At 37.0% G+C, this 23,766-nt stretch overlaps 1 protein-coding gene across 2 annotated transcripts in view; it reads left to right on the forward strand.

Annotated features, from left to right (window-relative positions):
- SPOCK3 (SPARC (osteonectin), cwcv and kazal like domains proteoglycan 3) overlaps positions 1-7,602 on the forward strand; it is a 213,573-nt gene extending 205,971 nt beyond the window's left edge. For both annotated transcript variants that reach the window (XM_056326565.1, XM_056326566.1), the window contains 3 exons: positions 4,771-4,833; positions 6,087-6,224; positions 7,249-7,602. In XM_056326565.1, coding sequence (XP_056182540.1) covers positions 4,771-4,833; positions 6,087-6,224; positions 7,249-7,421 — 374 coding nt within the window. In that variant the 3' untranslated portion in view covers positions 7,422-7,602. The remainder of the gene's footprint in view (positions 1-4,770; positions 4,834-6,086; positions 6,225-7,248) is intronic.
- Positions 7,603-23,766: the final 16,164 nt, after the last annotated feature.

Below are 23,766 nucleotides of genomic sequence, written 5' to 3' on the forward strand. Positions count from 1 at the left end.
AGTATGTTCATGTTTGGTTATATTTTACTTGATTGAACAATCTAAATAAGACCTTTACCTAGACCTGTGCTATTAATAGGAGAGAGATAGCTAGGTAGAGGAATTCATTGGCTTCTTCTGATGTTTACTAAACTAAGTTGATATTCACAGAATGCTTCAAGCCATGTAGACAGTTCCCTGTATTCATTGAGCTTAGTAGGTGCTTTCTGGGCAGATCTGCAGTTTTACAGCACCACTTTTGATTAATAATGTTCAAAGTGAATACAAAATTAAGTCAACAGTATGTATCACACTGAGATAGAAATTGCATTGTGCTTTTTAAAAATAAATAGTATTTGCTTGAGTCATTATCTGAGAAGCCCTCTTGCCCTTTGATCTTAGCTTCACAATTCAAGACTGTCAGGATCAGACAAGCACTTGCAACTCTTTTTCATTCTTTCTTTCTGCTTGAGGTCTTTCATGACGCATTACAGTACACTAGACCCATTACTGCACGTTACTCACAACTTCTAGTTGATATAAGCAACTTCTTATGAATACTTAAGTCAGATCTTTCTTCCTCAGGAAAAGATCTTCTTGTAGTAGCTGTCCTGCCTTGACTAATGCTTGAACACTTATGTATGGCTCAGTGGTGTTTATTGCATTTTTTTCTTGGCCTTATTCTGTTTTAAGTGTAGTTTAGTATTTCTGAGATACCTCCAAGACACTATAATGTGTTTCTGCAAGACTTTGAAATCTGCATTTTGCCAGTGCTCTTTGCAAGTCTTTCTGTATGCTTTGGTTGCTGTTGCCCTGTAGTTTCAACTGCAGTTCATGCAAGTGCTTCAGTGTCCATCTTCAGAACTTATTTTCTTAGTTGTTTGACAGTAGCTTAACAATTTAGTCCTTATCGAAATGCTGAGGCACTGGCAGTGTTGGCCTTTTTATAGGCTAAATTTCTTTCTGCCAGTACTTTATCATTATTACGGCCTTGTTTTTGTTGCATCACTGCTTCCGAGTGGGAGATTACCTGATTTTGCTGGGAATATTAATGCTTAGCAGCCAAGTATTTCGTTACCACAGGGCTCTGTATGGATCTATTAGTCCAGCACTTCTATAGATGCCTTTTACAGGCTTTTCTGTCTGTCAGTGTTGGAAGACATCTTTATGACTTTAAAATTAGTCCATCTTACAGAAAAATTATAATTATCTTGATTCATATTCGTTACATCAGTCTTTTCAAATTACAGGACTTCAAATATGTTTACAGATGGTTCTAAAGGAAGGATGTATCATGCCTTAACACATAACTGCAGTCCCCAGAAAGATTTCTTGAACTGCAGTGTTGATGCTTTAAATCCTTAAAGTTCATGTTTGTCAGATGTTGTCCTTGTTCAAGAACAATTATAATAATTGACCCCAAGCACAGTCAAGGCACAGCCTGGCAGCCTAATCTGCAGTGGTCCATGTGCCAGAAGCTATGGGCTCTGCCAGATATTATTGACCAAATAGATGTAATATCACTGTTTTGTAATTAAATAAGATGGAGAACCTGTGAAAGCTGGAGGCTTACCGTGTGGGTAGCAGCTGCTTGAGGCATGTCTGTTAAAAGTCCTAGACATTCTTTGTCAAATCTACTACTTTCACTCCCATTGCTCTGTTAAACGTGCCTTCTTTTGGTAAATCAAAGCTTAATTATACTAGCCTTGCAGCATTTCTTGACGCAACGGGATACTGATGTCTCAAGGGCCAGTATTAATAACGTGGGATACTCAGGTGTACATCAGTACTTCAAGCACTGAAGAACTGTGGATGGATGCTGTTAAGTGGTTCATGAATCACTCATAACAATGCAGTGATATTGTCAGAAAGGAAGTTCCTGCCACATCTGTGCAAGTAGATTAAGGATGACGATGATTAGATCTCTTATTTGTATTCAGATTATTAGAAAGACTCATGTCAGATTAATTTCTATTTCAAAGGAAGCCTCCATACTGATTTTTGTAAAGGAATTTTTTCTCCTTGGCTCGAGAATCCCAAAAAATGTCAAATGACACTGCTTTTTTATAGAAGTTTAGAAATGCAAAAGAAAGCTTTTCCAGTCTCAGGAACTAACTGGAAAATAAAGAGGAAAGCATTATAATTTGGAAAGAGAGGAAAAAGGATATGCTGTGGACCAATAGGAATTGGTTGAACTTCTAGCCTGCCATTCTTTTTGACAGTTTTAAGTACCAGAGTGATTTAGTTAAGAGTTTTTGCTGCTTTTGTCCTGAGAAGCAGAGCTTAAGTGTGAATCTTGAAGACTTAGCTTCTGAGAAGATGAGAGTTTTGGGTAAGTAACTTTCTCATATTGCCTTGTTACATTTTGGTTAGTGGTATTCCTTTTGTAATTATACCACCTAAGCTTTATAGTTGTAAATGAAGATTATTTTTGATTTAGGCATTGTCCATCGTTTTTACATTTCCACGTTAGTGCTCATGTGTGCAACTCTGTTTCTAATTTAGGATTTTTTTTTTTCCATAGAACAAAATACATGTATTTTTCCTATTTGACTAGTTCTTCTTCAGCATATTTCCCATGTTCTTTGAAAGATAGAATGGAATAGAGTCATTTAGATTGCAAAGGACCTTTAAGATCACGGAGCCCAATCTTTAACCTAATACTGCCAAGTCCACCACAATCCTAGATTCTTCTAGCCTGTGGTACTTGTGTGCATAAATCACTATAATTTTTAAATTAATAATTAATTGAAAATACCTTTGATTTAAGAAATAATCAGTGCTCAGAATATTGTACACTTAAGAGCTTAACACTTTACGTATCGGGAAAGACAGAAGCCTTAGTTTTGAAAGGTAATTAACTTGCCTGGCATAATAGTGAGCATGATCATCATCAAAGCACTTCTTACAACACAAAAATAACTTTAAATAGCCTTAGCAAATATTCAAAAGACTAAATACTTAAAACCTAGTACCTACCCAAAGATGTCAAGTCCCAGTGGTTTTCAAGAGCACACACAGAAAATTGCTTGGTTGTCTGGAAACGCGTATCTTGAAAATTTGTTCTGGCGCTAAGACTCCTGTGAACAGTGTTTTAAAAGCAGAGCCTACTTTTAAGGCCTTCACTCTAAAAGAGTCATTACAGACTTAGTGTGAAAACCTGGTCCACCAGAGTCGAGGCCATTCTAAATGTTTATAAACTGCTTTAAACATATGGGATATGCAAATAGTATTTAAAATGTAAACCCAAGAGAGATTAACAGCCTGCTGTCATTAAGGGGTTATTATTGTTTTCCAGTATCTACTCTGTTAGAGAAGAGCTCATGAATAATACCAAAGGCCTGTTGGTACATCTAGGCTGTGCCAGCCAAGAGGTTCTGTGTTCACCAGAAATACATTTTTGATCCCCAGTTCATCTAGGCATTTGTCACCAGAGTTTGAGCATTTCCACAAAAAAGGCACGTCCGTGTATTATAATGTATTCTTACCATTCCTGCACTCCTTTGTGCATCCTGTGCTACTCTCAGCTGGCTAAAGGTGAGCACTCTTGTTTTCCTTTAGGAGCGATTTAGGAAAGGCTGCTTTGGACTATCACCACTCAAGTGATTTTTGCCTACCTGTTGCCTTACACAGTGGCTGGATTCTGGTCAAAGTGTGTGCTTCATCAATAAGCTAGGACAATCTCACTCATCTTTAAACTAGCTCAGATTTTTTTCTGTTTGCATTGAAAAAAAAGTAGTTTCACTATATTTCAGAAGGGAGCCTTGAATTATTTGCATGGCAAAGATGTATTCTAAATAATTAGTCTGCTAAAATGGCAAATGCATTTAATAGTCATAGAATTGGAGACTTTAGTGAGGTGTTACCAGAATATTGTCTGAGAACAGTATAAGCTAAACATGTGAGTAAACTCAGTAATATTACTACTAATTCAGAATGAGAAATGGCTTTGTGCTCACAGTCTAATGTAGTATGCAGTATCAGCGTTAAGAGATTAGTACTTTGCCGTCCTTGATCCTTTCACTATTCACAACTGATGCATACACATTCATGTCTTATTTCCTTCCCATTCATGCAGTGTACTGTGACTTGCTTTTGTAGACAGTAGAAAATTAAGTGATTCAGAACTGGAGTAAGCTATAGCTGAAAAATGGAAGACTGATTGTTAATACCTATTCTGCCTCTTCAAGCCATCTAAAGTTTACCGCTGTTTTTAACTTAGTTTGCTGAACATGGGGCTTTGTACCTATGGGATTCAGTCTTAAATTGTTGCAACGGAATCACAATCTTGCAGACTTCAGTGGAGAAAATTCTTATTTTCTTAGTGTAGTATGTGAAATACAAATCTTGAACATGATTTCTAACAAGGACAAAAGGGAAAGAATTAAAAGAGCCATAATGTTTTTAACCAATACATGAGGCAAGCTTCATCATCACACTCTTGATTTCTATAGACCAATAAAACAGGGTGTGATAGAGTTAGTAGTTTGGTCTAGCATTCCTCAATCCTCCAGATTAGTGACTAGGTGCTCATTTACAGCTGGGTTAACTGGGCGTGGCCTTCTGCACAAATCCATGATGATGCTCTAATTCATCATTCTGGAGCTGTGGCAAGGTGCAGTAATTCTTTTATTTCAGAGCTTAGAACTTGACTACTAATGCAGGATGGATGTATTTCTTAAGATCAGTAATTAAAGTGATCTTAGAATGTAGCAAACTGTGAAAACTTAGTCATATGGGTTTTTTCAAATATACGGTATAATCTATTTAACTTTTGTAATGTCGTTTTAGACCCACCTTGCCAGACAGAAGTCAGCAACATTCAGAAGCAGCAAGGAGGAAAGAAGCTCCTAGGTGAGCCACAGATCATTCTTTTGAAGGTTTTATTGCTTACATAAATAACCCTAGTGAAACAGAAACATAAAATCAATATTAATCCAACAAAGATAGACTGCAGTAAATTCCAGCAACAAAATTTATGAAATTTTTGAAAGCTGTTAAACTTAGTTTTATTACCTTACCTACCAAAAGATATTACATCTGTTTTATTACCCTAATATAAGGTACGTTTTTACCATTATAGAGGGGACAGTCTAAGGCACTCCTAAATTAGTATCTCTGCTGATCCTTTACCTGTAATATTAAGTAATTGAAATCTTTGTTGTGAATCAGTTTATACTGTATCAATATTACTGAAATGTAAAATCTTCATTTTACTGTTAGCCACTCTATAAAAGCTGCAATAAAAGGCTTGGCCCAAAGTAGTCAACACTTTATTTCTGCTAAAGGATGGTCTCTAACAACAACTATACGCTTCAAAATGCTTTCATATGAGTGTTTTGTTCATTGTGGTTTGTCTACATTTTGTGTTTCTTTCAAAAAGTCTCTGTTCATTCCAAATTAAAAACAGTGGATTATTCAGCTTTAAGGAAGTCACTGCCTCACAAAATAAGTCCCTGACTGTGTTTCTTGTACTTTTGGTGGGGAACCCTTTTGGCTTAGAACCTAATTTGCATAGGTAATCTGCATGTAAGTGCAAATGTAACATTCTTTTTTTTACATTTGTAGTTGATAAAATTGGTTTGTTACACTGCATTTGTCTTCTGTGGGATAATTAAATACTATGTAACTCAATGGATTGTAAAATGTATATTAAATAAAAATAGCTCCAAAGCCTTATAGCAGATAGTTTGTTAGTCCATGAAGCTTGGCCGTTCTTATTCTGACTCGCTTCTACTCCACAGATCATAGAATATCCCATTCAGGCTTGGGTATTACCTTTGAGCCTGTTCTCCAGAATACAGCAAAGATCTTGACCAAGATGTTCAGGGAGTAGGGAAGATGTATCACAGGATCAGTGAAAAATTTAAAGGAAGACTGGTCATTTTATTTCTTGAAATCACTGCCAAGACCGATACATGTTATTTTCCCTCCGACATTTGATTCATCCAGTCACTTTCAGCTGACCTGAATTTAGTAACAGTAAACTCTTCAGTGTAGAGTCTGGAACAGGGAGGAAACAGCAAAAGGTTTTACTTTCTGCTATAATTGTTACATTGGCCAACAGGCAGTTTTTAATATTCTTACTCAATATTTATATATCACAGGGCAGTACATCCCCTTATGTGATGAAGATGGATATTACAAACCAAGCCAGTGCCATGGAAGTGTAGGGCAGTGCTGGTGTGTTGACAGATACGGCAATGAGGTAACAGGATCCAGGACAAATGGTGCCGCAGAATGCGGTAAGTTAAGAACCGTTTGTGGAATTTAGTTTAGAGGTGTTGTTCCCTTTGATTACCAACCAGATTAAATTTCATCAGTGAGAACAGACATGGGACCTAACTGCATGGATTTTGAAACAAAAAATAACAAATTATAATTTGTTGTTATTATTATTACTTCATTAGTTTTTGCAACTCCTATCACTGTGTCAGCTATTGGTAGACCTTTTCTATGTGCTTGGCATGGTATATATAAACCTAGGGAAAGTTAATTATCTAAAGCAGCATTACACAAGCCCCAAAGTGCTTGATGAAATCCCTTTGGGTAATCAGCATGCTAGTGAATTCAATTTGACGTTCTTTTCATTTTGTTTGAGGGAATTGCCAGAAGTTCCTAGCGCACTAAATCTTCCCTTATTTTTCCCTTCCCTGCAGCACTGTGCAACTTCTTCCAAGAATTCCCATGTCACCTTCATTTGATGTCATAGATAGAAAAAATGGCAAAAAAATATTTTCCTTTTTAAAAAAACCAAACAAACGTTTTACATTACTCCTTTCCACTTCTTTTGCAACAAAAGAACACAGCCTGAAACAAAGGGTAAATGTAACACAGTATGTGAAGTACAACCTCAATCCTATTGTCCATCTAATCCAGAATCCTTTCTAGATGGATGGGCAGTTCAGGGCAATATGTAAGAACTGAACAATAGACAGTGTATGTTATCAGCAGTATTTATTGTAATCTGTAAGTTGGACTTAAATCCCTTTAAGTTGTTCTGGCACTTATTACAGTTCTACAGATCCATAAAATTTGTCTCCTTTTGTTAACGTTGAGAAACTTAACCCTGTTGAAGTGGTTTTCTTCTAAGACAAAAGAATTTTCCTATTGTTTATGTTTTATTTCTGTGTCACACTAGGTAGTTTAAAATGAGTAATGGTCCTGAAACAAGATATACTGGTGTGCCTTTTGTATGCGTATGTATGTTATACTATAAATATGTAGTGTATCTTGTGTATCTTTTCTATAACTATGATACCTTTTTAGCTATCGATTTAGAGACTTCAGGTGATTTTGCCTCTGGTGATTTCCATGAATGGACAGATGATGAAGATGATGAAGATGAAATAATGAATGATGAAGACGAAATTGAAGATGATGATGAAGATGAAGGAGATGATGATGTCGATGATGATGATGATCATGATGGATATATCTGATGATGTTAAGGGGTCCATGAATCATACCTTTCTAAAATTCACAAGACAACATTTCATAAAATCCCTTTGCTCTCCGAGATCAAAAGGATTCTAAATAACATGTATATTTTGTATAATTATTTCAAAAGTTGCAGCTGGAGTCATAGACTTCTTTTGTTTAAATAAGAATAATTATATTATGTGCTTTTGAGTTTTTAAATGCCTTTGCGCTGAAGAAAACACATTGGAAGTCTAGCCTGAAGAAAGAGATGTTATGTGCTACTGAAAATATAAATGTGCAAAACACACTATAAAGACAAACAGTCTTTTTAAAACTCCGGTGAAAATATATTTGCCCTTACTTGGAAATGTGCATGTCCTCTTCAGAACACATACTGTAACTTAACTTTAGTTCTGTCAGTGTTTTAGGCCCTGCGGGCTTTGCAAATTGTCCATTTAATAAATCAAAAATGTATTACAGTAGAAAAACATTGGTGCATGAGTAGCATCTCGCCAGCCTTTAATTAACCAAAGGTATGGAGAAAATTTATCAGGAGGGAAAAATAAAGCAAAATCCTCCTTTGTGTTTGCATTTGTAGTTACATTTTTTATTAGGAAATGGCTAGGTTATTGAAAGGATTTTTTAAAAGCAGTAGCATGGACAAGCACCAGTTCTGTAATCTAAAGTTTTCTTGTCCTTATTTTTTTTAATTTCATGTCAAGATCATATAGGCTTTATCATTATTTACTCAAACATTGCTTTACCCTTCGTTGCTTCCCTGTATTTCTCTCTAATCAGATTAGCGTAAAATATTTTACATGGGGGAAAAAATGCTTAAAATTATATTACCTTTATACATGACTGTATTTCAGAGTATTGGCACTTGCCCCAAGGTAGATTTTAATAAATGTATAATGATACTTTTTATTTTCTCAATTCAGAAAATAGTTTTGCATCTTCATCTTAATTCATGTTGTTTTCTGTTACTAGTGCAGAAACTTAGAGAATGTTTTGTAAAGGTGCCTTGCAAAATAGCAAAATAGAGAGGTTTTAGCATGCATACCAGTATAGGATGTTAGGCAATAGCTAAGCACACCCAATTACCAAATTAATACCAGTATAGGTACTGCTGCTGGAATGAAGAAAATGGGTTATTTCAATTTTTTTCCTATTGTTATGTAATTACCATGTGGACTAGATTATAATTATTGTGTAGAGTAGCACTTAAGATTTGACTGTAGAGAAAATTACTTTAATCACTGTATTTATGTTAGCATGTTAATTAATTGTGTAGACATTTTGGGACTCCACCATCTTCGTTCATATCATATCTATTTCTTTTTGCCCACAATAGAATTGACGTGACCTGTATACTGTAATACTACAGGTTGTATAATTTCAAAATTGGATCACTAGTTTCCCATCATTAATTACAAGTAAAATCAGTTTCTAATTTGAATTAATTTCTACACATTAAATACTAAATTTAGTGTTTATCCTATGTGGTATTGAAAAGTATAATGCATTTTCTTTTTACCGTTTCTGTATAGTTTGCAAAATAAAGATTCTTGTAACCAACCTTTGGCCAGTATAGCCCATCATTTTGACTTTTTGCATAGTTTGAAATGGTGAAACAAGAAGAATTCATGTTTCAGATATATTTCACCTATTAAAATATGTATTTATTTGTATAAAGCCATTTATTAATGTTTTATTTCCAGTAAAGAATTTTTGACTAAGGCAAAACCCATAGGGAGCTTTTAATATTCTGTATTTTTCCCTGAAATTTCAAGAGCTTTCTTATGTACTTTTATGACATTGTCTTCATTGCATAGTAAAGAAAGAGGTTTCTTTTCAAACTGTCATAATTTGTGGGGCATAGTTGTATTATTTTCTTAAATAAAAGTAGTTAAGAGTGTACCATTCCAATTTAGTGGGATTTTATCAGCGAACAATTTCTTATGGCTGAAATTAACTGATATATAAATTGATTTTAAATAAAGAAGCTAAAGAAAAAATGTTGTCATTATTGGCTGATGTAGCAAGTACTGTTGCGTTTGTTTTTTTTTTTTCTGATGTGACAAATGGTCATTAGATGACAAACTAAAAGTGGGTTTCATTAGAACTTGTGATATTAGAAGAATTAGTGTGGAAAGATCATTCATAATGTGTTTAGCCTAATGGGATTACAATATGAAGACCATTCTAAAATGAACTGTCATGCAGAAGAGCACAAAAGGAGGTTATATTTCTTCCCTGAAAACTCCCTACTGAACTGGAAAAGGAGGGAATATGCATGGATGTTAGTTCCTGAGTATCAAAGCTACCTATCGTAAAGTCAGAAATAAGACAAGATAGCTAAATTTACTAAAGAACTGTGACAGTGGAGATTCAGGGTAATTTTGCAGATTTTTTTTCATCCAAAACTAAACCAGCAATAACAAACAGTTTACTTGTTTCTCATTCATGAGGAAAAGTCAGAGAAGAGGCTGATAGTGTGAGACTTCTTTGAAAACATCCCTTTAAAAATTAAAGGATCGTTTGTCTGTGGATTAATATTATGGTGCTGATTTGCTTTCATGACACCAAATGAACTGGAAGCCACTGCAGTATTGAAGAAACACATGAAATCAGGAGCAGGTAGAACAAATAAAGGCAAAGGTTGGTAATATAAAATCACTAAATAACTAAACCATTCAGAATCTTTTTCCTTCTTTCCATCATATCCATAAATCTGCACAGAGGTATGTCCTCATGAGTACAGTCAAGCAGAAAACTGTAGGGATCCCTTGATTTTAAAACTTCATTATTTTTACAGTGTTATTGTTGATTTTTCTGTATCTTATAATTGTGCACATATATATGTGCTTATAAATATGCAAAGAATACTGATAAAATTGTGGAGGTTTTCAGAAACAGTGATTGATTAATCCTTGTTCTCTTCTGAGAATGTGTGGAATTATAATTCTGATTCATTGAAAAGTAAGGAATACCGAGTTCAGTGAAATAGATTATTGTATAGTCTTTCAACAGAGTATTTCAGGTCAAGCCACACAGGTAGATACACTTAGTTTAAAAGCAAGTCAATTAGCAACATTAGTTTGCTTGGGCAAAAATTGGATTATTGTACAAGATTGAGAATGGGTCGACTGTAATGATTTACTTTTTTTTTTACTTCTTTTGTGCACATGGACAGTAACTGGTTTTCTTTCATTATTATTAAAGAATACAGTGCCCAGGTAGAATAAGTAACGTTTAACAGAAAGTAGATTCTGTGATCTATAGGAAATTTTAAAATACCTGTATTTACAGGGTTTCTTCATTAGAACAGCATATATATTTCTAATTGCTAAAAGCTTTTAAGAACTTGATTGAAATAAAGCCATGGCAGCACAAATTTATTTGAAACACAGTAATCCTTTTTAGTTTTTCTACTAATCTAAATATATAGTAGCAAATCATCCACAATTTTATTTCAGCTAGTTGAGTGGACACGAAGTAGTTTGTCACCAAGTTTCTATTTGATGAAACAGATTGGGATAAACATGAAGAACAATATAATGGATTGGAAGGTCTCCAACTTCACCAGTTATCACTAGGTAAGTAATTAAAATATCAAAAGTTTTTTTAAAAACCAACCCACTCCTGACGGCAAGTACCATATTGGACATGCTGATGCAATACGGTAACCCTTTGTCGTGAGTAGATCTCTACTAACACAGTGTCATTGTACTCCTAATACAAGGTGAGTGCAGTTTACTAATTCGTTAATTCATGTGATGTGCTAGTAGAAATTATTCTTGGAAGTTAAGGAGCCAGAGTAACCATGGGAAAGAGTTGCCTAGCCTGAAAGATGACATCGCTTTGCATTTTTTGTTGTGTTTCAGATGCTAATTGAACCCAATCCTGAAAACAAGAGACTACTGCACAATATCTGTCTGTCTGCTTGAAGGTGAGTTTTACAAGTGAAATGTACATGCCTATTTTAAAAAAGAGTTTCCATGCTATAAGGTTAGTAATTCTGTTAATGTTTATATATACATATAAATAATGTTAATAATAACATAGAAAATTGTACATCTCTTTACCAGTGTTCCACATGATCCCACAGAAAAATTTGATTGAAACTTCGGACGAGGGTATCCACAAACTCCCTGCTCGTGTGTGTTACCATGTTTGCCAAGATGGTTGAAATTTATCAGCTAAAATCAAGATGGACAGAGGTGGCCTGTTGTCCCTGTCTGTCCATAGCATTCACAGCTGCTTTGTAAACTCCTAGAACATTCTGCAGTCTGGTGAATTAATAAATAAGTAAAAATATATATTATGAATACACATTCATCCAACTTGGGTCATTGTACTGCTCATCAGGCAAGTGCAGTGGTGAAAGAGCTGGCTATACCCAACACAGGGCACCGAGCGTGTGCTCTATAGATCTTGGTATTAATATCAGGTACCCGTTTTGGAGGAATACTCTCAAATTCCTTTCCCTTTTCATATTTATTTACTTCACAGGGTTACATACCAACATGTTTTGGGGAGATTGTTCTCTGATGGACTTCAGTCCCTGTGAAGAAGGGGGTTTGGATCTTTTCTACTGTAACTCTAATGCTTCTGATTGATTTCCATGTGCCTGAGGGGGCTGGAGAGCCACACCAAGTTTTACAAAGTCTGAAAGTCTGAGGTGTTAGAACAGAGTGGTGATTAACAAAATACTTTGTTGGTTTTGTTTGAAAGCTAGCAAATATTACAGAGGTTTCCTCTTTCAAAAAAAAAATAAAATACAGCAACCCAGCAATAGCAATCTATAGTAAGAGTCCAAATTTGCAGCCTTAATGCTGTGATTCTTTCTCCTTACTCCTCAAGAGTAATGCAGTTATTTAAAAGCATACTGTAATTCAGAATCAATTGATTTTGAGCATTATGCAAAACTTCTTCAGTGCTTGCTCAGTTTTACCACACTTCTGTGTATTCCATTATGCTGCATTAGTGTTAAGGAACTGAATGAAAAACACACTAATTCAAAATCTGTTGAGTGAAGTTGCTTATCTGTTTTATAGTGTAAATATTCATTTATGAAGAAAACAAAATCTAGAGAGTATTTTAAAGATGTTACCAGTATAAATCCAAGCCAAATCCCCCAAAGTGAAAAATTAATATAAAAATGTGCTTGGTTCATATGAGGCATACATTTTGAAATTGAGGTTGAAGTGGTTAAAACTGTCTTAAGAATTCTTACCGTTCTAACATCTGTCACAGCTACCTGAAAAGTACAGTTATTATCTATATGGAGGTTTATGTATTTGTTTTGTGTTGGGAAGTTTTCATGTTTGCTCAACGTGATAAAAATATTTGTGCAAAGCTAACATCACTAGACTGTCTTTGTTGTAATTAATTGTGACCAAGTGGATGACAAGTTTATATGTTAGTGTAATTCGAATGAGAGGATACACCATGTGAAATCACACTATAACATCATGGGTTGATGATACCAGTCCATGTTTCTTCATGTGCAAGTGATCTCGCTTCCCTTAATTCCCCCATATGCTTGGAAACATAGTTTCCAATTAAAGGAGGAAATCAAATGTTGAGTAGGGCAGCTTCCTTCAGCAGCAAGAGCTCTAGGATCTCTCCTGGGAAATCTCGCCAGAACATAGGAAGGATGCTTCTTTGAAGGCACAACAGCTTTAAATGCATGGTCTAAAACTGATTACTTTTACTGTTTTTGTAAAGAAAACCTACCAACAGATTTAATTTATGCCTTGAAAATGTACCTCAGTATAATCGTTACTCATGGGAATACAATTTTATTAGCTAAAGAAAAATAATAATAATAAAAAGAGAAGTAAGATTGTAATTAAAGCCAGCTCAAAGGAAAGGAAGGCAGGAGAAAAATTAGAATAAGACAGTGTTGGGGCATTTATGTATTTGAGTAGCTGACTGATCTTCTCACTGAATAAAAGACTGAGGCTTCTAAGTTCATTGCTCATGTTGCTCTTTCCCCTCATAATTTCCACACACACACATGTTTTTGTTAGACTATGTAGCTTTAGAGGATATTATTCACATCAGAAATTACACGAGTGCTGAGACAATTTCTGCTCCCATAGTGGCATCATGGCACAGAGCATCTGTAGGAATTGCACCATTGACCAGCCTAGGAGCTGAGGACGTGTTACTGGCACATTAAGGAGTTCCTCAGAAGAAGTAGTTTATAGCAGGTGTTTGCCCAGATGTAATCTAGTACATCCACTACAAATGCTTGCCTGACTCAGTGCAGGGAATTGTCCAGAGTTGTATGTTTATGTAAACGTTAATTTACTTAGATTCTGATATAAAAGGGGAATGATGCTATCGAAAATTGTATTATCTTGTCCATTAAGGTAGCTCGATTCTTAGGTAGTAGAAATTGCATTGCTATTTTATCTCTCTGCATATTAACTTTTATTTGAATTGGCAATATCAGCAGAAAAAGCATTGCCATCTAAGCAAATTTCCTGTATCTGTTTTGCAAAGATAAAAGAAATGACAGTGCTGGCACAAGGTACCTCTTAAGGCCAAACAGGTAATAAGTAGATCCTCTAATTTACAGTTCACTTCTATGATTCATAGATCTGACTTACACCTTAAGCACTAGGTGCCTGGTTAACTGTTCTCTGGCCATATTTAGATTTCAATTATTATGAGAACCTGAGTGAAAAAAGGTCTTCCCCCCCCTCCCCTTTCAAATCTGTAATACATGTCATCTTTTACTGTTAATTAGAGGTCAATTTGTTTTAAATTATCTGCCACTCCACTGCTCCTTGAATGCCACTACATGACAATAGGAAAAAAAGCCTTTTAATCTTCAACAGCAGGAATAAAATTCCCATTATTTGCTACTCTACAGGGACAGGTCTTTTCCTTCCTACATTCCGGCAGGAACCTTGCCATGCAGCCCCCATCTCCTTTGACGCAGCAGAGGAATGTAGCTATGGCGAGCAGCGCAGGGGTTCAGAAGCCTCTCCTGCCTGGCACATCTCATCTCTGTGTTACCCTTCTCCATGCTCCTCTGCAGCTGGTGTAGTTACTTTGAGACCTGAGCACAGAGGGATCAGCTCTGCCACAGAGTAATGATCTGTTGAAGGGGAAAGCCTAAGGGCTTTATGGTAGTGCTGCTGTTTGCCTGAGCGTGATGGAAGAAAGGGAAAGATTTTTCTCTTTTTGCATAGTGAGGTTATGCAAACTGGATAGTCCCACAACAGTGGCCTCTCTGGGCTCTGTACTTTATCTTCATAAAAGACATTTGCTCGGTCAGATGTGTCAACTTACCATTTCTCCGGGCTGGACTATGAGAACAGAATAGCTAGCTGCTTCTCCCTACCATTTTATCTATCTCAAAAAGAAACAGGTATTGTGCTTCTGAGGTTTGTTCCCAATTTTTCTTCTTAACTTCACTTTCTTAAAGTGTTCTTGGTCCAACTATTGTTAGAAAAAAAAGAGAAATTATAGCAAAGGGGAGAAAAAACAAGGCAGAAGTCTAAAAAATAGTACACTACTAAGGCAGAGTTCAGAATAGTAACCTAGTGAGAAAGCCCCACAATGATCTTGGTCCCCACCGCTTTTTCTAAAGGCTGTTAGTCTTGTGATCGTTATGTCTGTCTGTAGCCAACACTTTATCCCATCCTTCTGGGATTATACCTGCTCATGGAGCAAACATCTTTAAATTGTCAAGCCTATGTTTTTCACACGGGGAGAGATTCCAATCCCTCTCCTTTGGGATGGAAGAAATGATACTGTAGCCTATCTACAGAAAAAAAGCCAGAAGTTGCAGTTTTCCTTCAGCATAGCATGTTTGTAATAAAAACACTTTAAAAAAAACACATTGAAAGTTACGCATTGTAATTACTCTCTTAAACCTAATTATAACTTTTTTTTTTTTCCTATTAAGAATGCTGACATTACAGCAGGTCAGGTACTTCACCTAGAAAGCAATGGCTTCCAATAATTTCCTTTAGTTGAATCCAGGAACCAAAACCATTGATTTTTGAAATAATCATAGAATCGTGGAATGGTTTGGGTTGGGAAGGGGCCTTTAAAGGTCATCAGGCCATCTATCCAAGCCCCTTGCAATGAGCAGAGACATCTTCAACTAGATTAGGCTTCTTAGAGCCCCATCCAGCTTGGCCATGAATGTTTCCAGAGATGGGGCATTCAACACCTCTCAGGGCAACCTGTTCCAGTGCTTCACCACCCTTATTGTGAAAAATTTCTTCCTTATATTTAGCCTGAATCTACCCTCTTTCAGTTTAAAACCATTACCCCTTCTCCTATCACAACACGCCCTACTAAAAAGTCTGTCTCCATCTTTCTTAGAAGCCCCCTTTAAGTACTGAAAGGCTGCAGCCAGGTCTGCCCAGAGCCTTCTCTTCTCCAGGCTGGAAAGCCAGCTCTCTCAGCCTGGCCTCGTAGGAGAGTGTGCTCTGGCCGTCTGGTCAGCTTTGTGGCCTCCTCTGGACTCCAGCAGGTCCATGACCACCTTATACCGAGGACCTCGGAGCCGGGTGCAGCGCTTCAGGTGTGGTCTCACCAGAGAGGAGTAGAAGGGGCAGCATCACCTGCTAGCCACACTTCTTTTGATGTAGCCCAGGATACAGTTAGCCTTCCGGGCAGCAAGCACACATTGCCAGCTAACACCCAGCTTTTCACCCACCAGCACCCCCAAGTCCTCCACAGGGCTGCTCAGTTCATTGACCGCCAGCTGTATAGATACCAGGGATGCCCTGACCCAGGTGCAGGGCCTTGCACTCGGCCTTGTTGGACCTCATGAGGTTCACGTGGGGTCCCTTCTCAAGCTTGTCCAGGCCCTTCTGAATGGCATCCTGTCCCTTGGCCATGTCAACTACACCACTCACCTTGGTGTCATCAAATGATTACTGCATCAGAATGCTTCAGTGAAATTTCTAGAGCTCCCTGACTTCTTTTTTAAAGCTATGTTGCTAAGAAATGAGCTAAATTATGCAGTTTCCAGGCATCCTTAAATTTGAAATCATACCAACTGAAAGTTAAGAAAATTTTCTAAGTTTTTCTACCAAACTTAAGTAAGAATATCAGCTACAGATAGGCAGAGATACGTTATCCAATATTATGTTTCATCCTGGCTTAAGTTATTTGTCAGAGCTGGAGTCCTTTCCAGGTGTTCATAGTCCACCTCACAGGCTGCTTGTAGCTTTACAATTTTCCACTCAACAATACATGTTTGGAAGGTGTGAGCTGAATTATTTTTTTTCCCATATTGGAAATACAAAACAGTGTTTAGGCACTGGCACATGGGAAGGTCCAAATTAAATATTACCAGTTCAGAAATGGATAGTGACTTAGAATAGATTTATGCACAAAGTTTTTAAAAAAAATATCACTTGGATGCTCAATGGCAGTCAAAGAAAGCCAATTATATCAGGAATTATTTTGTTGTGAATGGAAAGAAATAGAGAGCAAAACCCAAACAACATAATTTATGTCATTGTATAAACCCTTGCTGCTCCTTCTCTGTCCTGATCTCTGTGTCTTTCCTGTTTCCAAAGGCCATAAAAGGAAAGGATGATGAGGATCATCAAAGTTAAGACTGGTTCATATGAAGAAGATAAACAGTTTGGGGTGCTGAGTCCTGGAGTAAAGATGATAACTTGGGGATATGATAGGCTATGATAAAATTATAGGTACCTTAGAGGAAGCAAATACCAGTTTTTCAAATCCCCTTGAGTTCTGGAGGAGCAATTTCATGTGCTACTAAAGATATTCATCAACTCAGTATTAAGAATACCAAATCACCTAAGATGGGACACACTGAACCAAAAGCACCAGTGTCCACTGGGCTTTACCTTGACCTCGTGGAAGACCATAACAGCTGCCATTTAGTAAAAAGCACTATGCCTAAGCAGTGCTGTCTAGCAGACGCTACCTGACATATGATAAAGAAGGAAATGGATGAAAATGAATGGTTGTGAGAATAGTTACTTCCTCTGTTTGTGCAGTGCAACAATATGTTCTTCAGCGTATGATCTAATTGTAGTGGTAATCTGAGCCCTTCCCTCCAAATCCTATTAGACCAGATACTATTTTTAGATGAGATTCTATCATTTCTTCACTGAAGTAAATTCAAAAGGTCAATATGTGGACTACACATGCGCAAAAGGACAGCCATTAAGGACATTAATAAGTGCCTCTTTTTGCAGAAAATAAATTCCTAGTTAGCCTTCTAGCCATTGCTCAAGTGTCTTTCTCCAGAAAATGGCTTCCAGTGTTCTTCGAGCTATGGAAGTATATAGCAGATCCTGCCTTTCCTCCCTGAAGCTGTTGGAGAGAACCAAAACAGAACTTCTACACATCCTTCCTGTCCTAGGAGTCACTCTTCAAGTGGTGTCTTCTCAACAGGCTCATGAAGAAATCAACACATCCTCTGAAGGCATGATCTTGACTACAGAGGGAACAGGTATGACTTTCAATTACACCTGCTTTAACTATGCCAAACTGTAATATATTGTTTCCTTTTTCAAACATGACTTCAGTGGGCAGACTTTTTCATTATAAAAGCCTGTTCACTGTCCTTCTGCTCTCTTAGGCTGTTAACTATTGAAAATGATCACAGCTAATGTCTGGCTGCTGCCCAAGTCAGTTCTCCATGCATCTGGATATATTTTCCACCTTCATTGCATCTATTTTGCCACTAAATAATTCCAGTCTTCTAAGAATTACTAGAGCAGCCAGGGAGCTCCAAGGTTGCTCTTGGTCTCAGTCTTTCAGATCTCTTTCAGCAAAGACCCTTCACATACGATTTGAGCAGCAGCAGATGGCCAACTTCATACTCCTTGGGAACTAGCAGTTGACTCAGAAAATAAATGTTTTTACAAGCACTTCACGCTCTATTATTTTCCTTCTTACACCACCCTTTCCTCTCTCTCATGTTTGTTCCTTGAAAGAAGGCTTGCCTAGTGGAAATTTGTCAAATGCTTTATAAAAAGTCCAAATAATCGGGACATACGCCTTGCCATTGTTGACTTTCATTGTAAATTCTTGAAAGGGAGACCTAGTGTTAAGGCAAGTGTTCCTGTGGGGCCTATTGCCCTTCACTTTTATTGGTTGAATAGTATACTGGGAAAGCCACATCTGGATCCTCAGGAAAAAAAATATTGCATGACCTATTGGCTGGAATTGGTACGTGTAACATCTTGCTTAAGGATCTCATCCGGTAGTATTAAACAATGTATGTAGAAATAGTAAGCTTTCTTTTCACCAAGCTTTTTGATATTAATAGCATTTGACTGGCATAAAGGAGTCACTGATAATTTACTTTAACATTCTTGTGAGGAAAAAGACCTTTATAGCAGTTCAAATGTAATGTTATTTTTTCATGAGAAATTATTTAATACCCCGCTCCAGTTACAACCTGGATTTTTATTTCAGTCTTGGTTAAATGCTAAAAGTTTCTTTGAGATAAATGCTTTTGGCTTTTTTATTACTGGGAAAAAAAGTAATTAATGCCTTTTTAACTAAAGCAATTCCAAGAGATTTTATTACTTTTTCTTTCTCCCACTTTTTTTTTTTTCCTAGAGGTCAAAATATATACATAGAAAAATTTATATCTCATACTTCCATTTTTAAAAATGCACTCTGAAGATTTAGGTATATTGATTGTAGTATTTCTGGGACACCAAAATTTATCATATTCATTTTTGAGGGCAAAGTATGAAACTTTTCAATGTAATTAAAAGGTAATTCCATTCATTTTTAAATTTTATTTGAGTTTGTGGGGGTAGGACCGGGTTTATGAATAACACTATCTGTGAAGGCAGTGTCTAATGAACATTTTCAGTAGACAAGGGTAACGCCATGATTACTAACTTCAGAATGGGATTTATTCTATGAGGAGGTGATTCCAGAAAGGCAGTGGTCATGTCTACTCTTGGATAAGTACTAGATGACAGAACAGGCAGAATATTACATGCATGTGTTTACTGCCCAGAAGATAAATTTTAGCTTCTTTTCCTCAGGAAAAAAAAGTGATTGTAAATTCTCCTTTGCAATACACAAGGAGGAAGGCCTTGTTTCTACACAAAGAAATACATAGAAAGCAATAATTGTGGTAATTAAAGTTTTTATTATGTAGCATATGTTCTGGAATATGGTAAAATGTCATAGTTGTGTAATTGCCCATTTTGCTTTTAACATGTGCAAAATACTGCCTAAGTGTTTCTGTATTAAATACTAAACATGTGCTGTGCAGTAGCTTGGAAGAACTTATCAATGTTCTATTTGTATTTGAGTTCTGCTGCTGATCATAGAGAACACTACTCTTGTTAAAACCTTGACAATTAGTGAATGCCCTAAAAGCAGTTTTAAAATCACAGCAAAACTATTTGGGAATTTTTTTAGGTTTAGTTTTTGTTAGAAATTTTAAAAATCGGGATTAATTTTCCTTTTTCATTTTTTTTTTAAGTGAGTTTCATAATGTAGCTGGAGAATAGAGCTCTGAAATGAACCCAGAGAGGTGGTAATATCTCCATCCTTGGAGACATTCAGACGCCAGCTGGACATGGTCCTGGGCACCCTGTTCTAGGTGATACTGCTTGAGCAGAGCGTTGGACCAGATGACCTCCAGAGGTCTCTTCCAACCTCAGCCATCCTGTGATTCTGTGAAACAGGAATCACAAAGCCATTTCCTATCCACTGTCCATCATTGATCTTAGATAGGGTTTAGCACACGCCAACCCTTCTTCCTCGTCTGTTTCCTCTTAGAGAGTACTAGAAGACAGCATGCATTATTCAGGGACCACATTATTTAATTACCACTTACAGAAATGTAGCCGAGATCTTTGTGGGGAATCTATGTGTGGCTGTGACACAAATGAGAATAACCAACTGTTTCATATGTAAAGCAGACGTGTGTTGCTATTTGCTGTGAACTTCTGCCCTGCCCTTGGTGAATTCCAGAGAGTAACATCTATTAGGAATTAATAAACAGATTCTTCCAATTAGGAAATGCCAACAGCTAGATAGACACAAGTTTTTGAAGGCTGAGCTATGGATTATAATTCAATGGGTTTATATTTTTTAAAAGAAGAATGGTGTAACAAGAAAAATGGAAGTTGGCAAATAGCCTACTAAGTAGTTCATGTGGATGGGATTGTCAGCTCAGGACTGCTGTGGCTTTTACACAATGTCATTAAAAGAGAAGACGTGTTCTAAATGCTGTGAGCGTATAGTGACTGTGCTCCTGAGTAATGTGTAAGACCTGGATGAGGAGACATCAGTACGAGTTGCATTGTTTTCATTACATTTGGGGGACTTTTTTTTTTTTTTTTTTGGTAGAAACAGGGGATACAGGGGAGATAGGGGAGTCCCAGAAGGAAGTTTGAGAGAATTAGTAGGCCAAAAGTTGGTATACGGAAACTCACAAGACTTCCCTCCGCCAAACCCAGAACTGTTCTATATAGCACATGACATTTACGATTCTTAACTCAAAAATACAAGCAAACTGCTGCACGTGTCGAGGGTTACTACAATCCCTGCATCACTACTGTCCAATAAAACTTTATTCAAAATCATAATTGTTACTATATTGATACTTCTTGTTGATGTGGCTTTTTCTTCTTTTAGAAAATGGTTGGGGTTTTATACCATTTCCATATCTGAAACTCACTGCAAAGTGTTCCATGTCACTGTGTTTTGTGTCTGCGCATCCTGCCTCCTAATGGTTTTAGCTGTCTGCTTCTTTCTCCTGCTACTTGGTTTATTTAACTACAGATCTGACCTTAAAATGAATTTGGGATTAAAAGCTTCATATTCTTTCACTATTCAGGAACAGATAGCTGTAGGTCCATTGGGCTACTTAGAAAAGAATTTCGGATTTCACCTGGCAATATGGAAGCAGATGTCACTGGGAAGCCCAGTGACAGGAGGGAGCAACCCTCTCCCTGTTTCTTTGACACGGGGACTCTCTATAGCATGTTCTTAGCCAATATGAAGGAAAACACTAGAGAAATCTTCACTTTTTTGTTTGTTTGATGTGTGTGCCATCTGTCTTTATTACGTACCTTACATATTTATTGTATGTTAGCTGTCAGGAAAGAAAGGTTATTGTGGCTAAGCAATAAAGAGAAGCAGGGTTTGAGTAGCTCCACACTCCTGACAGAAACAGCCGTGTTTGTTGGTGACAGCAGGGACTGAGACAGACTGGCAGCACACTGCGAGAGCTCTGATTAAGCCTGTAGTTACAATGTGATGTGGCAGCTTAAGGATAAAAGAAACTCTGTTTGTATTATTTCCAATGAAAAGAATGATTTATGGGATGCCAGATTTTTTTACCTATTCTCTGTAAATTTTTGTGGTTCAGAAGCAAAATGCAGAAGCCTTTACACAATTTGCAAATAATTCCTTGTCACCTGGTAAGCAGTATTTTTGTTTGAGAAAGAACTGAAGAATCTGTCCTGAGGAAAATTTAGTCTTGCTTTATTACCTAAACATTGCAGGCTGTACCAGACAAAGTTCCTTGTAAGTGCTGCAGGTTGTGTTTGCTCTAAGGTCATATTCCTTCACCGTGGGATTTTTTAATGCCAGTCTTGAGCTTAGTCTCCCCCATGGTTGATGAGTTGCCATTGGACTCATATTAAGACCAAATTTCTTAATTTTTTACCATCCTGGGAAAAAAAAACCACAAACACTGATGGGTCTAAGGAACTTTCATTTGCTTTGCAGTCAAGAGAATGACAAATTAATGACAACACAAAGAGGAGCATTTTATCACTGGAGACTTCGCAGCCTTGATAAGCTGATTTGCCTGTCAAATGTAAGAAAAAGAAGTCTAGCTAATCCAGCAAACACCTAATAATTAGAAAGTTCTCACATTTTTACACCTGAATTGCTGTAAAATATGTGGGAAGGGGCCTAAAAAGAGCTTAAAAAAATCACTTAGTCTCTGTTAATTTGGAAATGCCCTGTCATGAAGTTACTGGCAAACAAGTCTGTGCGGTGTCTAAAATCTATATACACAGAGAAGCAATGAATATCCATTACAGGAGGGTCATATTCATTCCTGCAGTGGCAAGGTAGCTGAGCTGTAAAATCAAATAAAAAAATGATCCACATTTCTGATTACATGCCACTTCTGGAGTCCGTGGGCAGCATGTGTCCCCACAGCTGTGCGCTCAGCTGTCCCGTAGGCTTCTTATCTGCTACTCTTCTGCAGGGAGATGGGGCTGCACTGCATGGGAAGCTTGATCCGTCTTCTCTTTGGAGCCAATAGCAGGTTTAGAAAATACTTATCTTTCCAGATTTCCAACTTCTTGTGAAAATATACTATGGACAACAAGGGAATGGCAGAGCTATACTTTTGGGACTGCACAGTAGTATGCAAGGACAGAAATGCAGGACAAAGGGGGTAATGGTATTTTTGTTGATCTAGTGAAGTTTCAGCTGTATTGATCTAATTAGAGGTAAATACCAAATGTGAGAGGGAAGTAATTTAAATTCCCTAAGCCAGATAGTCTGATTAATTTCTTATTTAAAAAACTTTGACTTGAAAACTTTGAAAGGGTCTAATGGTTGATTTCATCACATTTAGTTCTACAGAAAGGTGGGAGAGCAATGTATTTCATGCTCAGGATGTTACAGTCTGGGTGTCTGAAGTGAGAAACTTAACCGCAAAGAACTGCCGGCATCTTGCTGTTACGCTAATAAGCCGAACATGCTTTCCTGCTTGTGCATTTCTAGCTCTAGATGAAAACCACTAGGAAAGCAAAATCTCCTTAGCCTCCTCTTTCTAAAACATGTAGGTTTGTACTTCTTTTTTTTTTTTTTTCTCCTGCAACCTAAAGTGGGTGTGAACACTGCAGTGGTCCTGACCGGTTTGGTTTTCTCTTTTTAAGACAAATAATGAAGAAAGCCTCGGTAAGTCAAACTTGATGCATAGCTAAACTCTTGAGGCTGGTTAACTGACCTTCTGTAATGACTACGGGAGATCTGAAATGGATTATCTCTGAACATCTACCAGACATTCATCTGCTAGGGAGCTGGACCTCTTCCCCTTAGCATGTTGACTGGCCTTTCCTCCAATTTTTTTGTGGTGAATGAAGTTTGAAGCCCAGGGAGACTAAGGGATTGATCTATAGGCTGAGGCTTGCTTTTCCCAAAACATCATGTACAAATGCGTTTATCTGGAAAAAATATGATCAGGATTTTGTATTCTCTAGTTACGAGGATTTGGAAAGGTTTACTGAGGCCATCAGCAAAGAGATTGCTTGAAACGAGTTTTCTATGGTCATCTATTTACATTAGTTTAGTGTGAAGTCTTGAACTCATTTTATACAGGTAATAAACCCACAATAAAAA

This window comes from Falco biarmicus, chromosome 1, assembly GCF_023638135.1.
Source record: "Falco biarmicus isolate bFalBia1 chromosome 1, bFalBia1.pri, whole genome shotgun sequence".
Lineage (NCBI taxonomy): Eukaryota > Metazoa > Chordata > Aves > Falconiformes > Falconidae > Falco > Falco biarmicus.